Here is a 19106-nt window from a genome sequence, read left to right on the forward strand (position 1 = left end):
TGAATGCCTTTAGCTCTGGTAATCAACCTTCCAGTAAGAAGGGCTTGGTTTGTTTTCAGAGCTAGCAAGTCTGGCTGTACCTTCAGACCTGCCTTCAAGTGCGTGAAGGAGTTCCCTCAGAACCTGGAGACCTGCCTGCTGAGAGGAAGCAATTTCACAGGTAAGGTGAGGAGGTCCTGAGCTCCTTTCTCCAGTAAGGAATTCACACAGTCTGCCTGGGCAGGCTGCTCCAGCAGCATGTGCTTCATCGAGGTCTCAGCTCACTGCCAAGGCTCTGCTGTTGGCCATAGCAATCAGCAGCGTCATTTTCTCTTCGCCATGAATTCTTTCACCCAATCACATCCCTGCATGCAAATATACCACGGCTGGCTCAGATAAAAAGCACAAATAAAGCCCAGAGCTCAGGCAGGGCAAAAATCCCTGTATTCCTTTCATACCTTCTTTCACCTGTGTTTCAGGAACATCCTCAGACTTCTCAGCTGAAATAATGAAGAAACAAGGCTCAGATGGCAGTCCTGCTCCAGTTATGCCCCCGCTGCCAGAACCATTAAAAGATCTGAAAATTGAGCACACCAAGGTTAGTAGCACTTGCTTTTGCTAATCTTCTTTATGCATTCACTTCAGACAGGAGGATGTGATCATTTCAACCTCATGTGAGCTATGGAAGACACTGTAAATCAGTGCTTAAAATGTTTATTCTGGATGAATTCTGATTTTACACATATTAACCAGTGATGTTCAGTGATCCTTTTAACCTAATTTAAAGCACCCATGTGTGCATGCATGATAGAATTGTTCCACATTCCACTTGGTGTGGGTGTTGTTTTTCTCCTGAAACAAATTTTGATCAGTGATAAGTTTACCAGAAAGGATACACGGGACAAAGAAGGAAATGTTTCTGCTTTATTATTTTTCAGAGCTGTGAATTAAAACAGCAAATTAAAATGTTAGCATATTGCATTGTGTTATAATTAGAGTCAAATAGTTATACCAGATAGGTTTACATGGAAAGGGATGTGTGAAAACAAAACTAAAATAAAATTAATTCTGGTCACATATTTACATTGGAGAAAATGAATCTGGTTCTGAATTTGTTTTTCAGGTAAAAAAAGTAGCTAATGAACTAGATATAGTCTACCAATCTAACTATGCAATATTACCAGAAACTCCTTGAACCAGAAAATTTCTTCCATGTGGAGTTAGAAATCTACAGATAAAGAAGGTCTGAATCCAGACTTGTGTTTCCAGCTTTAAAAGACTCTTTTCTGATTTTACATCATAATATTGTATCATAGCACACAGATATCTGCTAGAACTTTGGAAAAGTGTCGACAGAAACTTTGCCCTCTGAAACATTCAGGTTGGAATTGATCAGAAAGAACCTCTTAACTCTGGAGTTTCTTGGTTACTGTTCTTTTCTTTTTCTTGATACCATTGCAAGGGAAATAATTTTATTTTCTAGAACCACTGCTTAATTTCTTTTCCTAGAGTAGGTGTTCATCTAACTTAGTTCTTTTAAATTCCATGCTATCCTTTTTTTTCAAATGGAAAACTTAACCATGTTCCCTACATGTCTTTCTTGAATAAATCACAAAGGATCTTACTTTGTAAATATTTAACAGGAAAGATATATAGTTCTGCCATGTAGTAGCCTGCTACTGCTCTTCCTGTCTTAAAAAAAAAAATTATTTTAGTCTTTGATATTTAGCTTTCTAAAGGAAAACAACTAATATGCAAAAAACCACCAAGTGATGTAACTGAATATAAAAACACAAATTCCTGTAAATATTTCTATACTTTTGAAATATTTCATTATTAAGAATCAATTCTGTTAGTACAAAAAAGCAACCAAAGGACAGCCAGCACTGTTAAAAAGTCTAGTTTGTAGTGTGCAGTCAAGGAGAGGGTCACATAATAAACATTTATTTTGCCTTGACAAGAGGTTCCTTTAACACTGCATATAAATTCTAACTGTGTGGACAAGCAATGCCCCTGTTTACAAAATCTAGCACACCTCTGAGGAGGTTTGATTTTTGCAATTCTTTCCTCCTCTCTTCAAATATCACACAGGATTGTCTGAAAGCCCCAGCAGCCTACTGAGGGACAGGGAGCTGGGAAAACAGAAATGTCACCCCAAGTGCCACACTCAGACCCCAATTTAATAAGGGGGGCACACTCCTGTGTACCCATCCCATTCCTCCCCTGTCCCACACCAGCTGGAACATGGCGTGTGTGTGGCTGGTAGCACTGGAAGGAGCAAGATGAGGGAAGCACTAATTACTGCTGATGTATTAACCTTTCTGTCTAAATCAGCTAGAACCAGATCCTTCATCTTCATAACCTCCAATTTATCTTTTTCTGCCATTGCATAATACCAACAGTCCTCACAAAAGGATCTGAAGAGAAATCTGCAGGAGATGTTCCAAGGTCTCTCTTTACTTAACAGTCTCTCTATTTTATTTTCTATGTTTGGGATCATTTATGGCTTTTCACAAGGTTCACTTAACCAAATGATCTATAGGTCAATACAGATATATTTCAGAGTAAACCTTTTACATATGGTATAACCCTTAACACTCTTCAGAAATTCAACTTTCACACCCCAAATCAAATGTATTTTAAACACTGGAATTTGCTTGGATTTTGAACCATAAAATAGTCTTGTGTTGGTTTCATATATGAACCTCCTTTAAAGATATTTCCATTAACCCAGTGAGTTTTGGTAGCTAGCTAAAAATGTGTTAGTAAATATTTTACTTAGTCAACACTGAGGAATTAGACAATGATTACTTGAGAAATGCTTTCTGTCATGATGCTTTCACATCCACTAAACCCTGCAGTACTCCTCTAATCAGAGAAACTCAGATTAGTTAATTATTAGGTTGTCAAAATGCATGAGGGGAAGAAAAGAGCTGAACATTCTCTTGCTCAGCCACATGTGGAATATCAGGAAGTGTGGAAGGGTAAGACACTCTGAGTAAAGAAAAATTATAGCTGAACATTAAAATGCTACAGCCACTAGCTTCAAAAACAAAGGTCAGGCAGAAAAGCTCAAAAATGGAGCTGGAATATCTGGGGAAAGGTAATGAGCTCGTGAGTTGCTACAGAAACTTACTTTCTCTAAGATCAGCTCACTTTGTGGACACAGAGTCCCTAAGTGGAAAATCAAAAAAGTTACATAATATTTAATAGAAAGAGTATGCTCTCTGATTAATAGTCCATTGCAGCAGAAAAATGTAATTCCTGCATAAATAATAGCATATTGCAAGGGAGAGAAAGAAAGTTACATGGAATATTAGCCAAATATAAAATTCTTGTAAGCAAAAACTTGAGGGGGAGGAAAAAAAGAGGTTTCACACCAGCATCTATATTGACATATTACTTTAAAGCTTAAATTTTCATTCTTTGGTAGTACCTTAAGAAATGCCACATATTTTAATCTTATTAATCAAAGAATACAGTGAGATGCCATAATATAATTTTAGAGCAGTAAATTAGAACTTCTAGCACTTGAAATGAGCCTTGTCTCGGGCAACAAAACTTTAGGGCTTAGATGTCTCTGTAAAACTTCCTACCAAGTAAATTTGTGCCCAGGAACCCCTGGATGGCTGTCACAATCTGCATAGGCAGAGTGAGCAGGTTCAGCAGTTACTCAGCACTGTGCACCCCCTCTCAGGAGGGATGCTGAGCTGCCTCCAGCACGTGTCCAGCCCCAGCCCGGGGGTCTCCTCCTTGTTCCCTGCCTGTACAAACGTGCTCCTTGTGAAATCCCAGCTTCACAGTCCACAGGAGAAGGCTTGAGACCCACCAGATGAGGAAGGGCTCAAATCTGGTGATTACTTTTATCTCTGTAAAACAGGAAACTGGGCTCGTTTGAGGAGGATTGTCAAAAAATTTTTGTTATAGCCAGGGGCAAATTTAAGGTGGAAAGAGGCTTTACTTTTTCTTACACTGTAAGTTTGGAAGAGTTTCTGATATCGAAACAGAAGATAGCTTAGACCTTCATTTCCATGTTTAAAAAGCTATCCTTAGCAGCTAAGTTAGGGAAGGTCCACTTCTTAGTTAGTTCCATTACCTTTCTTGACTACATCTCTGTATGAATTAGAATGTAAATCAAAATTAGTGAATTATATAAAAATTCCTCCGAACAAACAGTGAGTATCTAGAAAGATGCTGAATATGGAAGCAGTTCAACAGTTATTTGAACTTCTAAGTTATTTTGCAGAGGCACTGAAACCCTGTACAGACTGCATAGCAAAAAGTTATGATTCATAAGATGATGACACCTAATGTAAAGACCCTAGAATGTTTTCCAGCAGAGCTATGGTGTTGTTTGTCAGAAGCAAAGCTGTACAGAGTAAAATGCTTTCCTCCCTCATGTAGCACAGACTCAAATATGGCACTTCCCATCTAGCAGATACTGCAAAATGAATTCAAAATTCTTTCAAAGTACTCCAGCACTGAAGGAAAAGAAACCAGTGAGATGGCAAAAAAAGAAAGGCAAAGTTCAGGTCTCTTGTCTCCATTCTCTGCTCATGTCATCTGTGTGACAAAACCAACTGTGTACAAGGACAGAAACAGTGTAGCCTTGCAGGTAACTTCAACACCAGATGGATGGTATTAGACCACTTGAACTGAAATCAATCCTTTCAGAAATGCAAGGTTTTATTGCCCTATGACATTGAGGAATAACAACATCAGAGGGTTTTTGACTGATGCTGCCTGTGCTTTATTTAAAATACTCAACGGTGTAGAGTCTCATCTGCTGGAAGTCTGTATTTCCACTTCTGCTGCAAAGAAATCTGAACAGTCATTTACTCTTTGGGTTATTGAAATAATAACTTAAAAAACCTTCTCTCCTAAAGTTCCAGTGAAGTAACAGTTACAAAACATCTGTAACAAGACTGCTAAATCTTTGCAAGATAAATTTGTAGCCCTGTGCCAGGTGGGCCCTAGACAGCCACCACAGAGGACCCAGTGCTCAGCACTTGCCACAGAGGGGTCGGTCCTTTGCCCTTGTGGCTGAAGAGCTGCCAGTGGAGCTCTGAGTCACTGACTAAACACTCCAGCCTATTGCAAGGTGATCCCAAGCATTGTTCTCCTCTGCAGGTCAAGGCTGCTGCTGGAGGCTGCTGTCAGCTGGTCCTTCAGAGCTGCCTGGATTTAGAGACCCACATCCTGTTTGCAGAAAATCCTTTGTGGGCAGGGCTGCGTGCACCTTAATGAGTGCAGCTGCCTGAAGTGTGTTAATACAGCTCACATGAGAGTTTTGGGTTTTTCCTTTCCCATCTTTCCTACCCCCATTTTGCAAGGCCACTATCTAGCTTAGGAAAGACATATGGATAGTTTGATTTATATACCTCTGATACAATATTGTATACATGTGTATTACAATGAAGTTATGTTTTAAACAGGAATGGTATTGAAAACATTAATAAGAAATATATTCTAAACTAATATTATGGGTGATATTGACTGGTGCAACAAATGTAGTATTTAAACAAGCACTTAAAATATTTCCAAAAATGGTATGTTTTCTATTATTCCTTTCACAGACAGATATGAATTTGGCATACTGTAACATCATAGCAGTGTTATGTTAATATTTACCTTTTACTTTGTCTCTTTTCTTGGCAATGGCTTTTGTCATATTAACCATTTAACTGCTGTCTCTGTCCTTTTACCACAGTTGGAATTTTGTGTGGCTACTCTTTTAACTTGCTTCATTGACTGTCAGAAATTTCTATGAACTTAGATATTTATTTCACAGAGAGCTTTCACTAAATCAGGAGTTTTCTGGTCATTCCTGATGGTCAGAGGTGGCAATCACACTATATAAGTTGCCCACATAATGACACACAGAAAAATACAGAACTAAATTAATATAATACAGGAATATATTAACATATTCTTTCCATATCCATTTATGGATATTAATTTTATCAATATTGATGGCTATTAATAAACTATTTACCAATTATTAACAACTACTCAACCACTTTTAATATTGTGCAGAAAATTTATTCCCTGGAATCTGTCACATTTTAATGACATGTGGTTGAGGTGGAAGGATTTATTCCTCAAGTTTCTGTGACAAAAACCATTTATCCTGCAGTTCTGGCACCTTGATACTCTCCTGCCATGTCTTGAGTCAACCATCATCTGCTTTGCCTACACCAAAGTGTCTTCTGGTTCTATTTTAAGGTTCCTGTTACTGAAGCAGCAGCACTGGGTTCTTTGTCCCAGTGGAGAGTGCAGCTGATCTCACTGCTAGGCTCCAGTACCTGTGGCAAGATGCCTTGGCTCTAGGGAGAAGCCCAACCTGAGCTCTGGAAGCCACTGAGGAGGGAGTGCAGCAGCCCACCAGCATCAGGAGGGTGGGCTCAAGGAGTGCTAGGACAGCCTAGCATGGCACAGCATTTCAGCATTGGCTTGAGCCCAGAGATCACAGAGGGTCAGGCAGAGAAGGACAGGTGCTGTTAACTTTGGACTGTATACTTTATCATGCCTGCTCCAAGAAGTGTAAAATACACTTACTAGCAACTCACACCTCCTCTTTTCAGCAGCTGTGCATTTATGGTGTCTTTCCAAAGAACATTTCCTTTCTGATTCATGGTTAACCTACAGTTAAAAAAGAAATTAAACCACTTTGATCATTTTACCAACAGTGCCCCAGAGATGGCAGGCTCTAGAGTAGTGCAGATCCTGTGCACCCACAGGTAAGACCCAGGCTCTGTTTTGCATTTGTGAACAGAGAGAAGTACATCAAATTTCAGCCAGAGGTCCTTTTGTACGTCCTAAGCACACAGAACCATCTGGGTGCAATTCTGTGCAAGGTGCTCTAACACAACCCTACTTGAGCAGGGAGATTGGACCACATGACCCCACTGTGGTTCCTTCCAGCCTTATCCATTCCAGGATTCTTTAACTCATTCAGTTGACTATGACAGGGTGGGTTTGAGTCTCAGCTTCAATTTCAAAAATCCTTGCTACTGCTTTTGTTTATTTGTGGGTATGATTTGGTTTGGTTTTGGTTGGGATTTTCTTTTTTTTTGGCAGGAGAGACTGAAGACAAATCAAAGCAAAGCTAATTAAAAGAGTACTCTCCAAGGTATTCTTAATTCAATATTCTACACTCACTAAATCCAAGGACTGTTTTACTTCTGTTGGGCCATGTAACAGAAAGGGTCTGCATTGCAGCCCTGAGAGCACAGGAACTCAGGGTGTTTTCCATGGGTCATTTAGGGCTCAACCTCCCTCCTACTTCAGAGACAGGAAGAACCACTTTACAGCAGCATATTTCTATGACATGAAACAAAATAAAAATGTAGAGAAAGTTTTCCTGTGCAAAGGAAGTGAATTTTAAAAAGCTGGTCCTGGTTAAGTGTGTCTGTGATTACTCATCTCTTCAGAATAATGCAATAACAGCTATCCAGTTGTGCTTCAGGCATCTATCAGTCTGGCAGCTCTCAGCTGTGAAAGGCAGGCTTATTCACTAAAGCACAGAAGAGACAACAACTGTGTACGAGTTACTAATGCTGTTGCACTCTTTCTTCCCCTGCAGATATTTATAAACAATGAATGGCACAACTCAGTCAGTGGTAAAAAATTTGCAGTCTTCAACCCTGCGACTGAAGAGAAAATCTGTGAGGTTGAAGAAGGAGACAAGGTAGAGTTTTCTTTCTTGCCCTTAACTTCAACTTTAATTTCCATGCATCTTAAACATAGGAAGGCAAGCAGCCATTTGTGCAATGTAAAACCACCTCAGAGGGACCTACTTCATCCTGTATACTCTCTTTCACAAACTCTTTTTTTATAAACCATAATATTTTTTGGAAAGAGAGGCTGAAAAACTGCTTTACCTTAGGCTCATATGAGAAAAGTTCTGAAGAATTTTTTTTTTTGCTCATTTGTTTTACTAATATTATTTATTCATTTTCTTATCTGTAGTCATTGATATCTAAAAAATTTACGTGGGATTTTATTTTTCTGTTCTATTTTCTTCAGTATAAATTCATATACTCTTGTTCATGACACATTTATATAAGGCTTTTCCTTGTAGAAAATATGAAAAGGACAAATCCCTACCATTTCCCACAAATTCTGTGAGGATCACTACCATGAGTATTTTTAGCTAAACGTGGTCTCAGTATTGCCCCCTACAAATATTTTGTTTTGTGAAAAACATATTGGATCATGGTCCTAAAAATTACTTTCAAGTTGAAGGGAGCCTCTCAAATAGTCACTAATTCCACAAAATAGTCCTCCTTAATGCATGTTGAATCAATGAAGCAGATGACTAAAAATATTATTCAAAACTTTAAAGAAACATAATTTTTTAAAATTCTTATGAGATTCTGTAGTGGAAAATTTCAGACAGATGCCATGTAATCAAAGATATAATGAAAACATAGGCACTAATCTCTGTATTTTTGTCACATTTTGTGTATGAACAGGGTTTGCCTAGTGCTACTCTACAGTTTAAAAATAATGAAGGTGGTAAGGTTTTTTTTAAATAGGGTAGACAATGTGCTTAACAGCATTAAAAGTACTGAGCAAAGAAAGGGTTTGTTGCTATATTCTGAGAAAGTAAATAAAAGAAATGAAGGTCTTATTTCTATGTTATGAGATGACTGTAACTGGAAATAAAGCTGGTTTTATAATTACTGGCTTGGTTCTTGCACATTTATATTTATTTAATTATTTATTTGGTTCTTGCACATTTATATTTATTTATATTTATTTAATTTTCTAGAGTTCCACTTCAAATTTAATTTTGCATCCAAAAGTGAATTTTGTTTTCACATTTCTCACAAAATGATATATTCATTTTAGTCAAAAAACAGGTATCTCTACAATGTTGAGTATAAGAAGCTTTTTATAAGTTTAGCATCAAAATGTTAAACACATTTTAATCCAGTAGAAATAATGTAAAACTTGTAAGTTTGTCTGTGTTATAAGTTCACCAAAAATTATTGCCAATATAACAAGCACATGCTTTTTTCAAAATCTTTTCATTTACTGTACAGAAATTCACACTGAAATGAAATTCTCTTTTGAGAAATACACTCAGAATGATGCAATAACAGCTATCCAATTTTAGTTCAGACATCTATCAATTAAATCCTTCTCACTCTGGTCTGTAATCTCATCTAATAATTTCTGTCTCTAATGTTTCCCAGTATTTGAGCAATAGTGACCACCAATTAGTAAGAAGGTCATAATGATGTCACATTTCAAACACTTTCATAGAGAAACATGGCTGAGAAAGTCTGACTTGTAATTATTTCACCAGGAATGAAATAATTTTAAAAAATCCAAACACCTGAAGTTTTTCAAAGGTTTTTCTTTTCTTTAATACCACTATAAGTAGTGCTGAGACACTGAGAATTTATCATCCCCAAATTAAAATGCTTGTAACCTGCAACTGTTCAGTTATCATTCAAAATATTTGTAGCTTTATTTCCTGACAAGCTCTCTAACAATTCATTAAATAAAAGAGATCATACTATTCAAAACACAGGTTTGCTCTCTCTTCAATAATTTTGCAAACAAATGTGTAATGACAATTGCTATTATCTAAATTGCCAAGTGAATTGTGCAGATCTTGTAAATTACACGGCCATTATGAACCTAATATGCAAGAGGCTGGACTTCAGATGATGAGCCCAGAGATGTTAGGAATTTAATTTGTGCATACAATAGGGTTGACAAAGGGCTGTCCACTGCCTTGCAGTGGCATATAAAAAACAAGAGGAGATTACAAAGAACAGACATAAATGTGGGTGGGAACTGTTTGCTTCCAGTTTGATGGCTCTTTCAAGCTAGATTCCTAATCCTAAAGGCCCTTGGTGATAATAAAGCAGCTCATCAAATGATCAACATATGTAAACTAAATGTACTTCTGTAAAAAATCTGAACCGGCTCAGAAAGGAGGTTTTATACTCATAGCGTAGATTTATGTAATGAAATTAAATTTCATACAGTTGAAGAACAATCTTTTTTTATAACTTTTCATTCACAGCCCTCTATTACTCTTCTAATATTTTTCTCAGTTTCAATTACTCCTGCGTTTCTAGTAGAAAGAACACCAGACAATGTAGATTTAATTTACATCATTCATATTCATATCATATTTTTTCCCCTTCTCCTTTTCCAGTTAAGGCCAAGCCACTGCCCTTAGTCCTATTGCAAAGATGTAGAAAATTTATGATAGGGGTCACAGATAGTGATGGGGTGATTGACAACATGCTGACAGATTCTGAAGAAAATCAGTTCTTAATTTGGTGGATTTTAGGTACCTGGTGTATGTCATTGGTCGGTAGCACTCTATAGAAATGGCTGTGCTATTCATACAGGTCCTTCCTACCTTTTCCAAAATTTTCTGGGAAATATTTTGGAATTTCTGTGGCCTTCTGCTTCACAGGTCTCTCCTGGGCTTTCCAAGCCACTACCACACCCCACTCAGAGCTTCTTAAAATTAGTTGATGACTACCAATAGCAGTTAAAGATTCAAGACCAAGTTCACCTTTAAAACAATTGACTATAGTGTTGGCTTTGTTGAATTTGCTGATTTAGTCAACCTTGATAAGGATTTCCCTGGAGGAGATATTAGCAAACAGCAGGACAAAAAAATGTTTGAAAGATATCCTTCAAACATTACATGCAAATTTCTCTGGGAGACGTGGCCTGTATATTAACTCCTTTTTATTCTTATTTTCCTCAAAATTTTTTGTTTCTGACAAAAAATCTAGATTAAACCTCTTTTCTATGTCACCATTTTCACTGGTAAATTTTACAAGAAATATTGAAATACTGAAGAATTCCAAGTACTAAAAGCCTTTTTTCAAAAAATTGTTCTTGTTTTTCCTTAAATCCTGGAATACCCTTTGCACAGAATAGTTTCATTGTAGATTTTTCTCCTATAGTGGAAACCAAATGATAAATAACAAAACATGTGATAAAAAAACATTAATGGACCAACGAATTAGCTGGCATATGAAAAGACAGTGCTTAAACTTCAAAGTACCTAGGCTTAGCTTTGTAAACATGCCTTATTTTTAATTTTTAAAAGTAATTTTATGCTTAAATATTTCTTAAAACCTTCAAAAATAAATTTATTGGTTTGTCTTCCTTAACAATAAATTTGTGTTGATTTTATGAAACATCCTAAGGAACAGGCTTTTCTAACATGGGCTTCATATCCCCTGTAAGATACTTTCAGATAAAAAGTAATTAAGCATTTACCTTACAGACTCAGGCTTCTCTTTGTAAATAAAAGAGACTATATCAATAATGCAAGTGCTTAGTGTATAGGAAGGGCTTAAAAATCTAAATTTTAAAAATGAAGTTCTTTGATGTATTTTTATTTTGGACACTTTGAGAACCCATCTGTTCCTGATAGAACTTTACATTCCTGAAATAACAACAGAAGTGTTTGAAAGAAAATAGCCCACGTATTTAACATTACTGGTGCTAATTTTTATTAGATCGGGGTTTTTTCTCTTATTTCAGCTTTCTGTCAAACTTATGCTGAACTTCACACTTGGAACAGCACAAAAAAGGCTTATGACAGAGCCAGTTACTGATCAGCGAGGTGTTTTTGTTTTGCCCACAGGCGGACGTAGACAAGGCAGTGAAAGCAGCTAGGAAGGCTTTTGAGCTGGGGTCAGCCTGGCGCACAATGGATGCCTCAGAGCGAGGAAGGCTCCTGAACAAACTCGCTGACTTGGTGGAAAGAGATCGTCTGATTCTAGCCGTGAGTACGAGATGAGAACCAAAGGACAAGGAGGAAAGTCCTGGTTTTTACAGCAGGATGCGGGAGAGTTTAACATGCCGACTCTTTGGAAAGCTAGGCTGGCTCACTACTTGCTTGTTTCCTCTGTAGCAAATGGACTTCTCTAAGCTGGCTTGCACTCTGGTCTGCTAACACCCTATATCCACAAAGTACTTGAGTATTTGATAGGCTTTAAATTGATACTTACACTGCCTCCCACAGAAATTTGAATCACTGATTCTTAAGGGCGCACTAATATTGACTCCATGGTTAATGCTCGTCTAAACCAAAGCCTGAATCAAAGCCTAAACTTAAATCAAAGCCTGAATCAAGGCCTAAACTCAAAGCCTGGCTCCATGCTTATAGATGATACAAGTCAGAACTAGGAAAGTTTGAATTTCATGACTGTAAATTTTCTTATCCCTGGTCCTTCATTTACTCCAGCTTGCAACTAGTAACTGTTGATAAAGCTTAAGGAGAACCAACAGCAGCAATGGATTATTTTAAAAAGAGCAATAACATGAGTGCTGGGGAATGATGCCCTCTCCTTACAAACCACTGTGTACTGGCTATTTTACCACACTCAGCAGAGACACATAACTTGTAATGCTCTCACCTACAGATTGTGCACTAAGGCAAGAAATTACACATAAAATAGGAATACACCACCCATTTGATAAATGGTAGTATCCTCTCCTCCTTGCTTCAAACTCCACTTATGGTACTATTACTAAGATGACTTCTCTGCTATTTCAAGCACATTCTGGAATAAAAATTTAGGTGGGATAAGAGTTTGTGCTGAAGATGAATCCTGATTTTCTGCAAATGGCATAAAAATTTAGGCAAGGAGGAGTATCCAACATTCAGGATGATCACTCAGACTGATCTAGTTACAGTTTGAAGTAGTTAGCCATTAGACACAAAATATGCTGTAGGTAAGCTCATAAAATTTAAACCTTCAGATATGTGAAATCTGCAAGGCATCTGTTGCCCATTATATAGTAGAGTTCCTCAGGAGAAATCTTGTGTGGGTGGAACTTATGACCTTCAAAATGCTAGATTTGAGTTGAGAGAGACCAAATTCAAAGAGAGCTATATTCTAAATACAGCAGTATGCCCTCTTGTCCATTAAATAATTGGATGAGCTGGCATTTCTTTCTTCATTGTACAGTCTAAGGCATTACAAATGCAAAACGGATGAAGATACAATCTTTTTTTTCCACAGGAGAGATGGAACATTGAATTAGTTTTTGTTTACATTTGCCATTTTCATGATATAAAATAATTGCTTTTCTCTGGGGCACCCCCCAAGTCTCTATTTTACTGATTTTATTTGTATTTCCTACAACATAATCACCTTATTAATTATTTCCCTTTACAGAAAAGGTACAGATGAGTAAAGTATTTTCTAGATTTTGATGAAGCGAGATTTTCTCCACTCAGTTTATCCTACCTGGAAAACTAGGTCTGTAGAGTAACACATTCTCCCACAGACTAGAGATCAAAACAGATGTCCAAAGCTCATTGCAAAGCCATTTTCCTGTGATCATGCATGTGACCAGGATGAAAATTATTCCATTTCAGTGCTTTCTTTGTTGATAAGATGTTTCAGAGGCTCAGCAGACCTATAGATAGCCAACTGAAAGAGTAAGTCCAAGCAAGGTACTGGAGGAGCCACTGAGAACTGTTACTATAAATTCAATCTCTTGTGATGTTGGAGATGCAGAGATTTCATAAGTTTGAGGCCAAGGAAGAATTTTCTCCCTTGTCCAAACAGAATGGAAATGGTGCCACACATATTGCCTGGAATGGCAAGGGCATGTCTCATTTAATCAGTCCCTTGTTGCTAAGAGCCATCAAGCACTGCTGTCGTCTCTGTTTGTTCTGTTCTCTTCCATGTATTGTATCTGAAACGTTTCTGGCTAACTAAAAATGGGGAATTCACAGGGGAGTTGTTGGTGAAAAACTGTTCTTGGAGTATCAGTCTGTTGATCTGACTGGAAATGATAAAGAATGCCAACCTGATTACATCTCCAAATTACAGTTTAGATCTTAAAACTATAGTTGGGCTCTTCCTGCTGAACAAGTTTGTTCATAGAGTTGAAGGTCTTCAATCTCTCTGTTTTTGAAAGCTTGAGAGAAATATTTCTGAAGCATCAAAAATATGTGGACACTATTTAATTTATGTCCCAATAGTAAGGGGCATGGAAATTAATCCAAACTACGTTCCTTAGATTTAGAGACTCTCTTCTATGCAAGTATTTCTTTTTCTTATGGAATTTTTCTCATTTAAGAATTCTAGATGGCTCAGATCTTTCCTTTGCACATCAAACACTCAAGGTGTATTTAGGGTAATTTTACAAGACTTGAGTCTTGCTGATATTTTATTTGCATCAGGTATTTGCACTGTCTCCTTCCTAACCTCTTGATCTGTGCTTGCAAAATATTTAATATAAAGTAGAACTGTGTAACTGGTTCATATGGGTGAGATGTTTTTGAGTAAACCTTACCACTACAAATGCATTGTGATCGTGCTATCTGCATTGCTCAAAGCAAACAAGCCATCAGGACAGTTTCTCACTTTGGAATTGCTACATTCAGTTTTTCAAAATGTGTTCTTCAGAGGGGAGTAATCCAAATGTTTGTTCTAAAGCTGAAATCCTCAAAGTGAACTTCCAAAAGCTAAATTACAAAGCCCAAGCAAAAGAACAATTATCAGTATTTGATATTATTGTATTGAACTGTTTAATTGCTGTTTTCTGCAGACAATGGAAACCATTGATGGTGGGAAGCTCTTTTCCACGTCCTATCTAATGGATTTGGGTGCCTGTATCAAAACTTTACGCTACTATGCAGGCTGGGCTGATAAAGTCCATGGGCGCACTGTTCCAATCGGTGAGTAATTCTGAGATAAAGCCACAGAACTGAGGCCAACACAAGCTGTAAACAACTGACTTTTATCTAAAAGTTGTGCAACACTGAAAATATCTCCAGTGGAAAATATTTTTGAAAGTTTTGAAGATTAGGTTACTAAAGAGTTGTTATAGTTCTCAGTTTAAACATTTAGCATAGGTCTTCATATTTGTTTCTTGTTCCATACACTACTAACAAGTATTGTTTATGAACCAAAACAATTTAACCTGTGTATACATCTAAAAAATGTCTTAGGCTACTTTTGCATAGCAATGTGCTGTTTATACAAGGCTACAGTAGTGAGGCCTGGGTGTCTACATATTTAAGCAAAGATTAGCACAAAGCAGTAATATTTACTTCAGTGATTGGATAATGTGTTGGGAAAAGTACTACGAGATAGGAATGAGGAAACAGCACTTGCTAAAATTTCATTCCATTCCCTTTCCCATTAAGCAGCTCTATGAAACATTGTCTCCCTAGCTACCTTCTCTCAGCAAGGCAAAGAAAAGAATGGTAATAAAGAAGGAATTAAGGAAAAGGTAACAAAGAAGGAATAAGTAAAAGGTAATGAAGAAGGAATTAAGGAAAACTAGAGTGATAAATACTTCCAACTTCTTTGCCTCCTGTAGACCCTTATACTGGGTTTAATGGAACATATATATATATGTGAATCAAAGAGAATTTTATATTTAGTGGATTTGATTTAAGCTACAATCTAATATTAAAAAATGTCTGATATGTACCTGGGATTTAAAAGACACATTTTAGAATGAAAATAAAGAGGTGATAAAAGAAAAAAGAAATGAGGAATGCTTATTGGTGTGCTGTACATACCATATGGAGAAGCAGGGTTGTCACTGCAAAAAGACAGCCAGACTGGAAAAATCAAACCTTGGAGCTATGAAGCAAGTAGACATTGAATCCAGATGTCCTTTATGGCTTCTTGCATAGTTAAGATTTTGAAAATATCATTTATAAGAAAAATCGTATCCAGCTAAATTTGGTACCCTGCTTTATCATCTTTGTGATTTAACTGTTTCTCACAAATGCTTTGTCTGAATGCCTAATTTATTTCTTTTTCCCATAGATGGAAACTTTTTTACGTTTACTAGACATGAGCCTATTGGGGTGTGTGGCCAAATTATTCCTGTAAGTTGGAAACATTTATGTAAATACAAATGTTCCTTGCTCCAAATGGAAATGCATTTGAGATTTTACCTATGCAAGTGCATTTGTGAAACATTACTAACCATAAATTTTCAGGTCCTGAAAGACGGAGACTATCCTCACTTCTGTAATTCTGATTCATCAGCGTGTGATGAGTTACTTTGGTCCAACCTTGTCCCCCTCCTCCCTGCTCAGGGAGAGAAAATAAATCTCAAAAGTTTGACTTACAAAAGAATTTGAAAGATGGAATTGTGTTTTGTTGAAAGTGAAAGAATTAGAAACAAGCATGTAGGAGAGTATAATATTCACAGTCTATTATGTTTAAGTCTATAAGCCTATAAACAATAAGCTATTTAAGACCTGGAATATCTGTTATGCTCTGTACAGCGTTCAGACAGCTGGATCTTTGTTTATGGCTAGGACTCATTCACCATGATGGTGGTACAAGTTACAACACAAAGAATGTGTCCAATAAAGCTCCTGTTTGGCACATCTGAATTCCTAGTTTTGAACTCACTCTTTTCAACTGAAGTTTCAAAAGGCCTGCCTCAGTCTGATCCTTCCAAACACTGGAGGAGCTCAAGTTCTAAATTTATTTGTGAAGTCTCTGTAGTTTTGGTGGGTGTTTGTGAAAATAGTTGTATGCACTAGGCTCTCCTACTCTACCCACCACCTTGCACATGGTAGTCATGAGCAGCCTCACCTGACATGCTTGACAATTCAACAGATTCTGAAAAAGTCACCTTGTCTATAAGGTCTGCTCCAACATGTGGGTCCTGCTCATGTTCCCAACATCTTAAAGATGATCTTGAAAATTTGCTGTATCTTTAGACCAGCACATTGATTTGGAGAACATTGCTTGAATATGTTTGTATCCAGCCTCTAGGAGGGCTTGGGAAACTGCTGGTTTAGATCCTCTTGTAGGTCAGACACAAGACATTTCAAGTAAAACACTCAGTCAAGCTGTGATTTAGAGCTAGAAGCACTAGATGTGGCCATTTAAAATTTAACTATCTCCTGGAAGTACAAGCAGCAGCTAGAACAAACACTGACTTCCCCTATGAAATATTAAGTATTTCTGAGTATATCTTCATTTTCTCTACATTGAAATATGAACCAACAAACTGGAGTTTTCTACAGAAACCAAAACTGTGAGGACTATGTGTATGTTGCAAACCACTTTTGATGGCTCACCCTTTCCACTTCCTTTCACTTATGCAGTTGTATGTACAACTTTAACAATGACTATGCAGAAAACCCTGTAATCCCCCACTTTATATTATTTATGCTCCCATTGGTTTTGGGGCTGGGGTGAGTCTGAAAGGAGGCAAGGAGAGAAAACAAAGAAGTGTTGCATGTATATTCCTCCTAGCCTTTCTACATAATAGGTAACTCTTAACTGCCTTTTTCCCCATTTCAAAAAGGTAGCTGTTGAGCTGAGGCTCATGGCCTCAATGCCACCCAAACTCTAGTCAATATTCTCCAGGGGGAAAAGCTGTTTTTCCCTGGCCATGCTGACCCTCACAAGCAGAGCATGGGATCCAAAGCATTCAGTCTGCCTGACCTGCTGACAACAGACAGCTGCCAGTGAAACCTCCAGGGGCGAGGGCAGGGACAGCATTATGTGTTATTACCTTCTCTCCCTTAGAAAGCTCAGTTGGTGGTGGATGTGACCATTCAAGAAAGCAAAACTCCCAATTGCACCACTAATCCAACAACTGCCTGTAATACTTTGTTAAAGGAGTACACTCATTGTCTCTTGAGCTTGTAACTAAAACCTCAGATCCCCTAGACTTATACATACACAACAATCCCCAGTTTGTACTGCATGGCTTGATAATTGTTTTTTTCAAAACATCTTCTTTCTGAAAGGAGTTCAACAAAAAGTTCAACCACCCAGCTGAAAATTTGCACTATTATACCAGAAAAAGCTGAGGTATTTTGGTGATGTATTAGAAACATTATACACTTTCTCATCTGTCTTTCAGTGGAACTTCCCATTGGTTATGTTCATCTGGAAGATTGCCCCTGCCCTTTGTTGTGGAAACACGGTGGTTGTCAAACCAGCAGAACAAACTCCACTCAGTGCCCTTTACATGGGATCCTTAATTAAAGAGGTAAGTCACCAACAACAGGGTTATTTGCCCCTCTCAGAAGTGTAAGAGTACACTGCAGCTGAAATGCCACAAAGGTAATACAAGACAGGCTTATTGCATGCCTAATCTTGCACTGTGGAGCTTACCTTGCTGTAAGCTACTGAAGCCAAACCAGGACAAAAGCATGCATATCTTTCAGCCTAGTACACACACAAAAAAATCCCACAACATCAATTTAGTAACTCCATTCTTTAGCAAATATTTTTGTATTGCCAAAGCACAGTGCCTTTCAGAGTCAAAAGCAAACAAGGAGTCAAGTGCAGAGTATTTGGAGGTGGGTGGCAATGACTTGATTAGCACAGTTATCACAGAAAAGAACCTGCTTGTACTGGTGTTTGCTTTTTTTTTAACTGAACAAAGTTTTCATCCACCTAAGTTTATTATTAACAGGGAGCTGTAAAATCAAGCTGGTGACTGCTGCCAAACTTGTGAACTTTCTCCACACAGAAACTGTGAGAAGTCACTTTCTGCTCTTGAGCAAGGGGTGTGCCAGTTTCCAGCTGGTATCTCCACAGCTAACTATTGTGCCCTGTCCAGCAAACACCTAAAGAGAACCGTAAAGCAGGTTAGCTTTCTTCCCAATAAAATCAACAAATGCAATCTAAGATGTTCAAAGGTTGGCACAATAATCACCAGTGCAGTAACCTTGGAGAGTTTTAGTGGAATGACTTGGCACTTTTTAAAATTCTGCTGTAACACAGTGATTCAACACAACACACTGACTGGTTGTGTGTTAATATTGAACAGAAACTAAATAATTATCAGAATGGAGCCATGTCCTGCTACTATTGCATCACATAGTAAATGCTATTACATAATACTGGGGAGCAGGAATAGCTTTTAAAAATATGAGAGAGACCTTCTCTATTCATTTCTAACAATAAGTATCTGAAAGTGTATTTCCCTGAAAAAAGTAGCTTTACAGGGAAATTAGCTCAATTCTGTTATGATCTAATGAAATATCTACTGTGATATTCTGATTTCTTGAAAGGCAAGCTCAGAAGTGGGAATGTGACAAATACCCAGACTATAAAAAATACCTTGGAGGCCAAGTCCCTTACAGGGATCACTTCAACAGCTGCTGTAGACTTGTG

General features: G+C 37.6%; 1 protein-coding gene across 1 annotated transcript in view; it reads left to right on the forward strand.

Moving 5' to 3' along the window:
• Positions 1-383: 383 nt before the first annotated feature.
• The window catches only part of ALDH1A1 (aldehyde dehydrogenase 1 family member A1), a 30615-nt gene continuing 11892 nt past the window's right edge, over positions 384-19106 (forward strand). Inside the window, exons 1-6 of the mRNA XM_050987237.1 lie at positions 384-577; positions 7565-7669; positions 11618-11758; positions 14542-14671; positions 15777-15838; positions 17845-17973. Coding sequence (XP_050843194.1) covers positions 488-577; positions 7565-7669; positions 11618-11758; positions 14542-14671; positions 15777-15838; positions 17845-17973 — 657 coding nt within the window. The 5' untranslated portion in view covers positions 384-487. The remainder of the gene's footprint in view (positions 578-7564; positions 7670-11617; positions 11759-14541; positions 14672-15776; positions 15839-17844; positions 17974-19106) is intronic.

This window comes from Serinus canaria, chromosome Z, assembly GCF_022539315.1.
Source record: "Serinus canaria isolate serCan28SL12 chromosome Z, serCan2020, whole genome shotgun sequence".
NCBI classification, from domain to species: Eukaryota; Metazoa; Chordata; class Aves; order Passeriformes; family Fringillidae; genus Serinus; species Serinus canaria.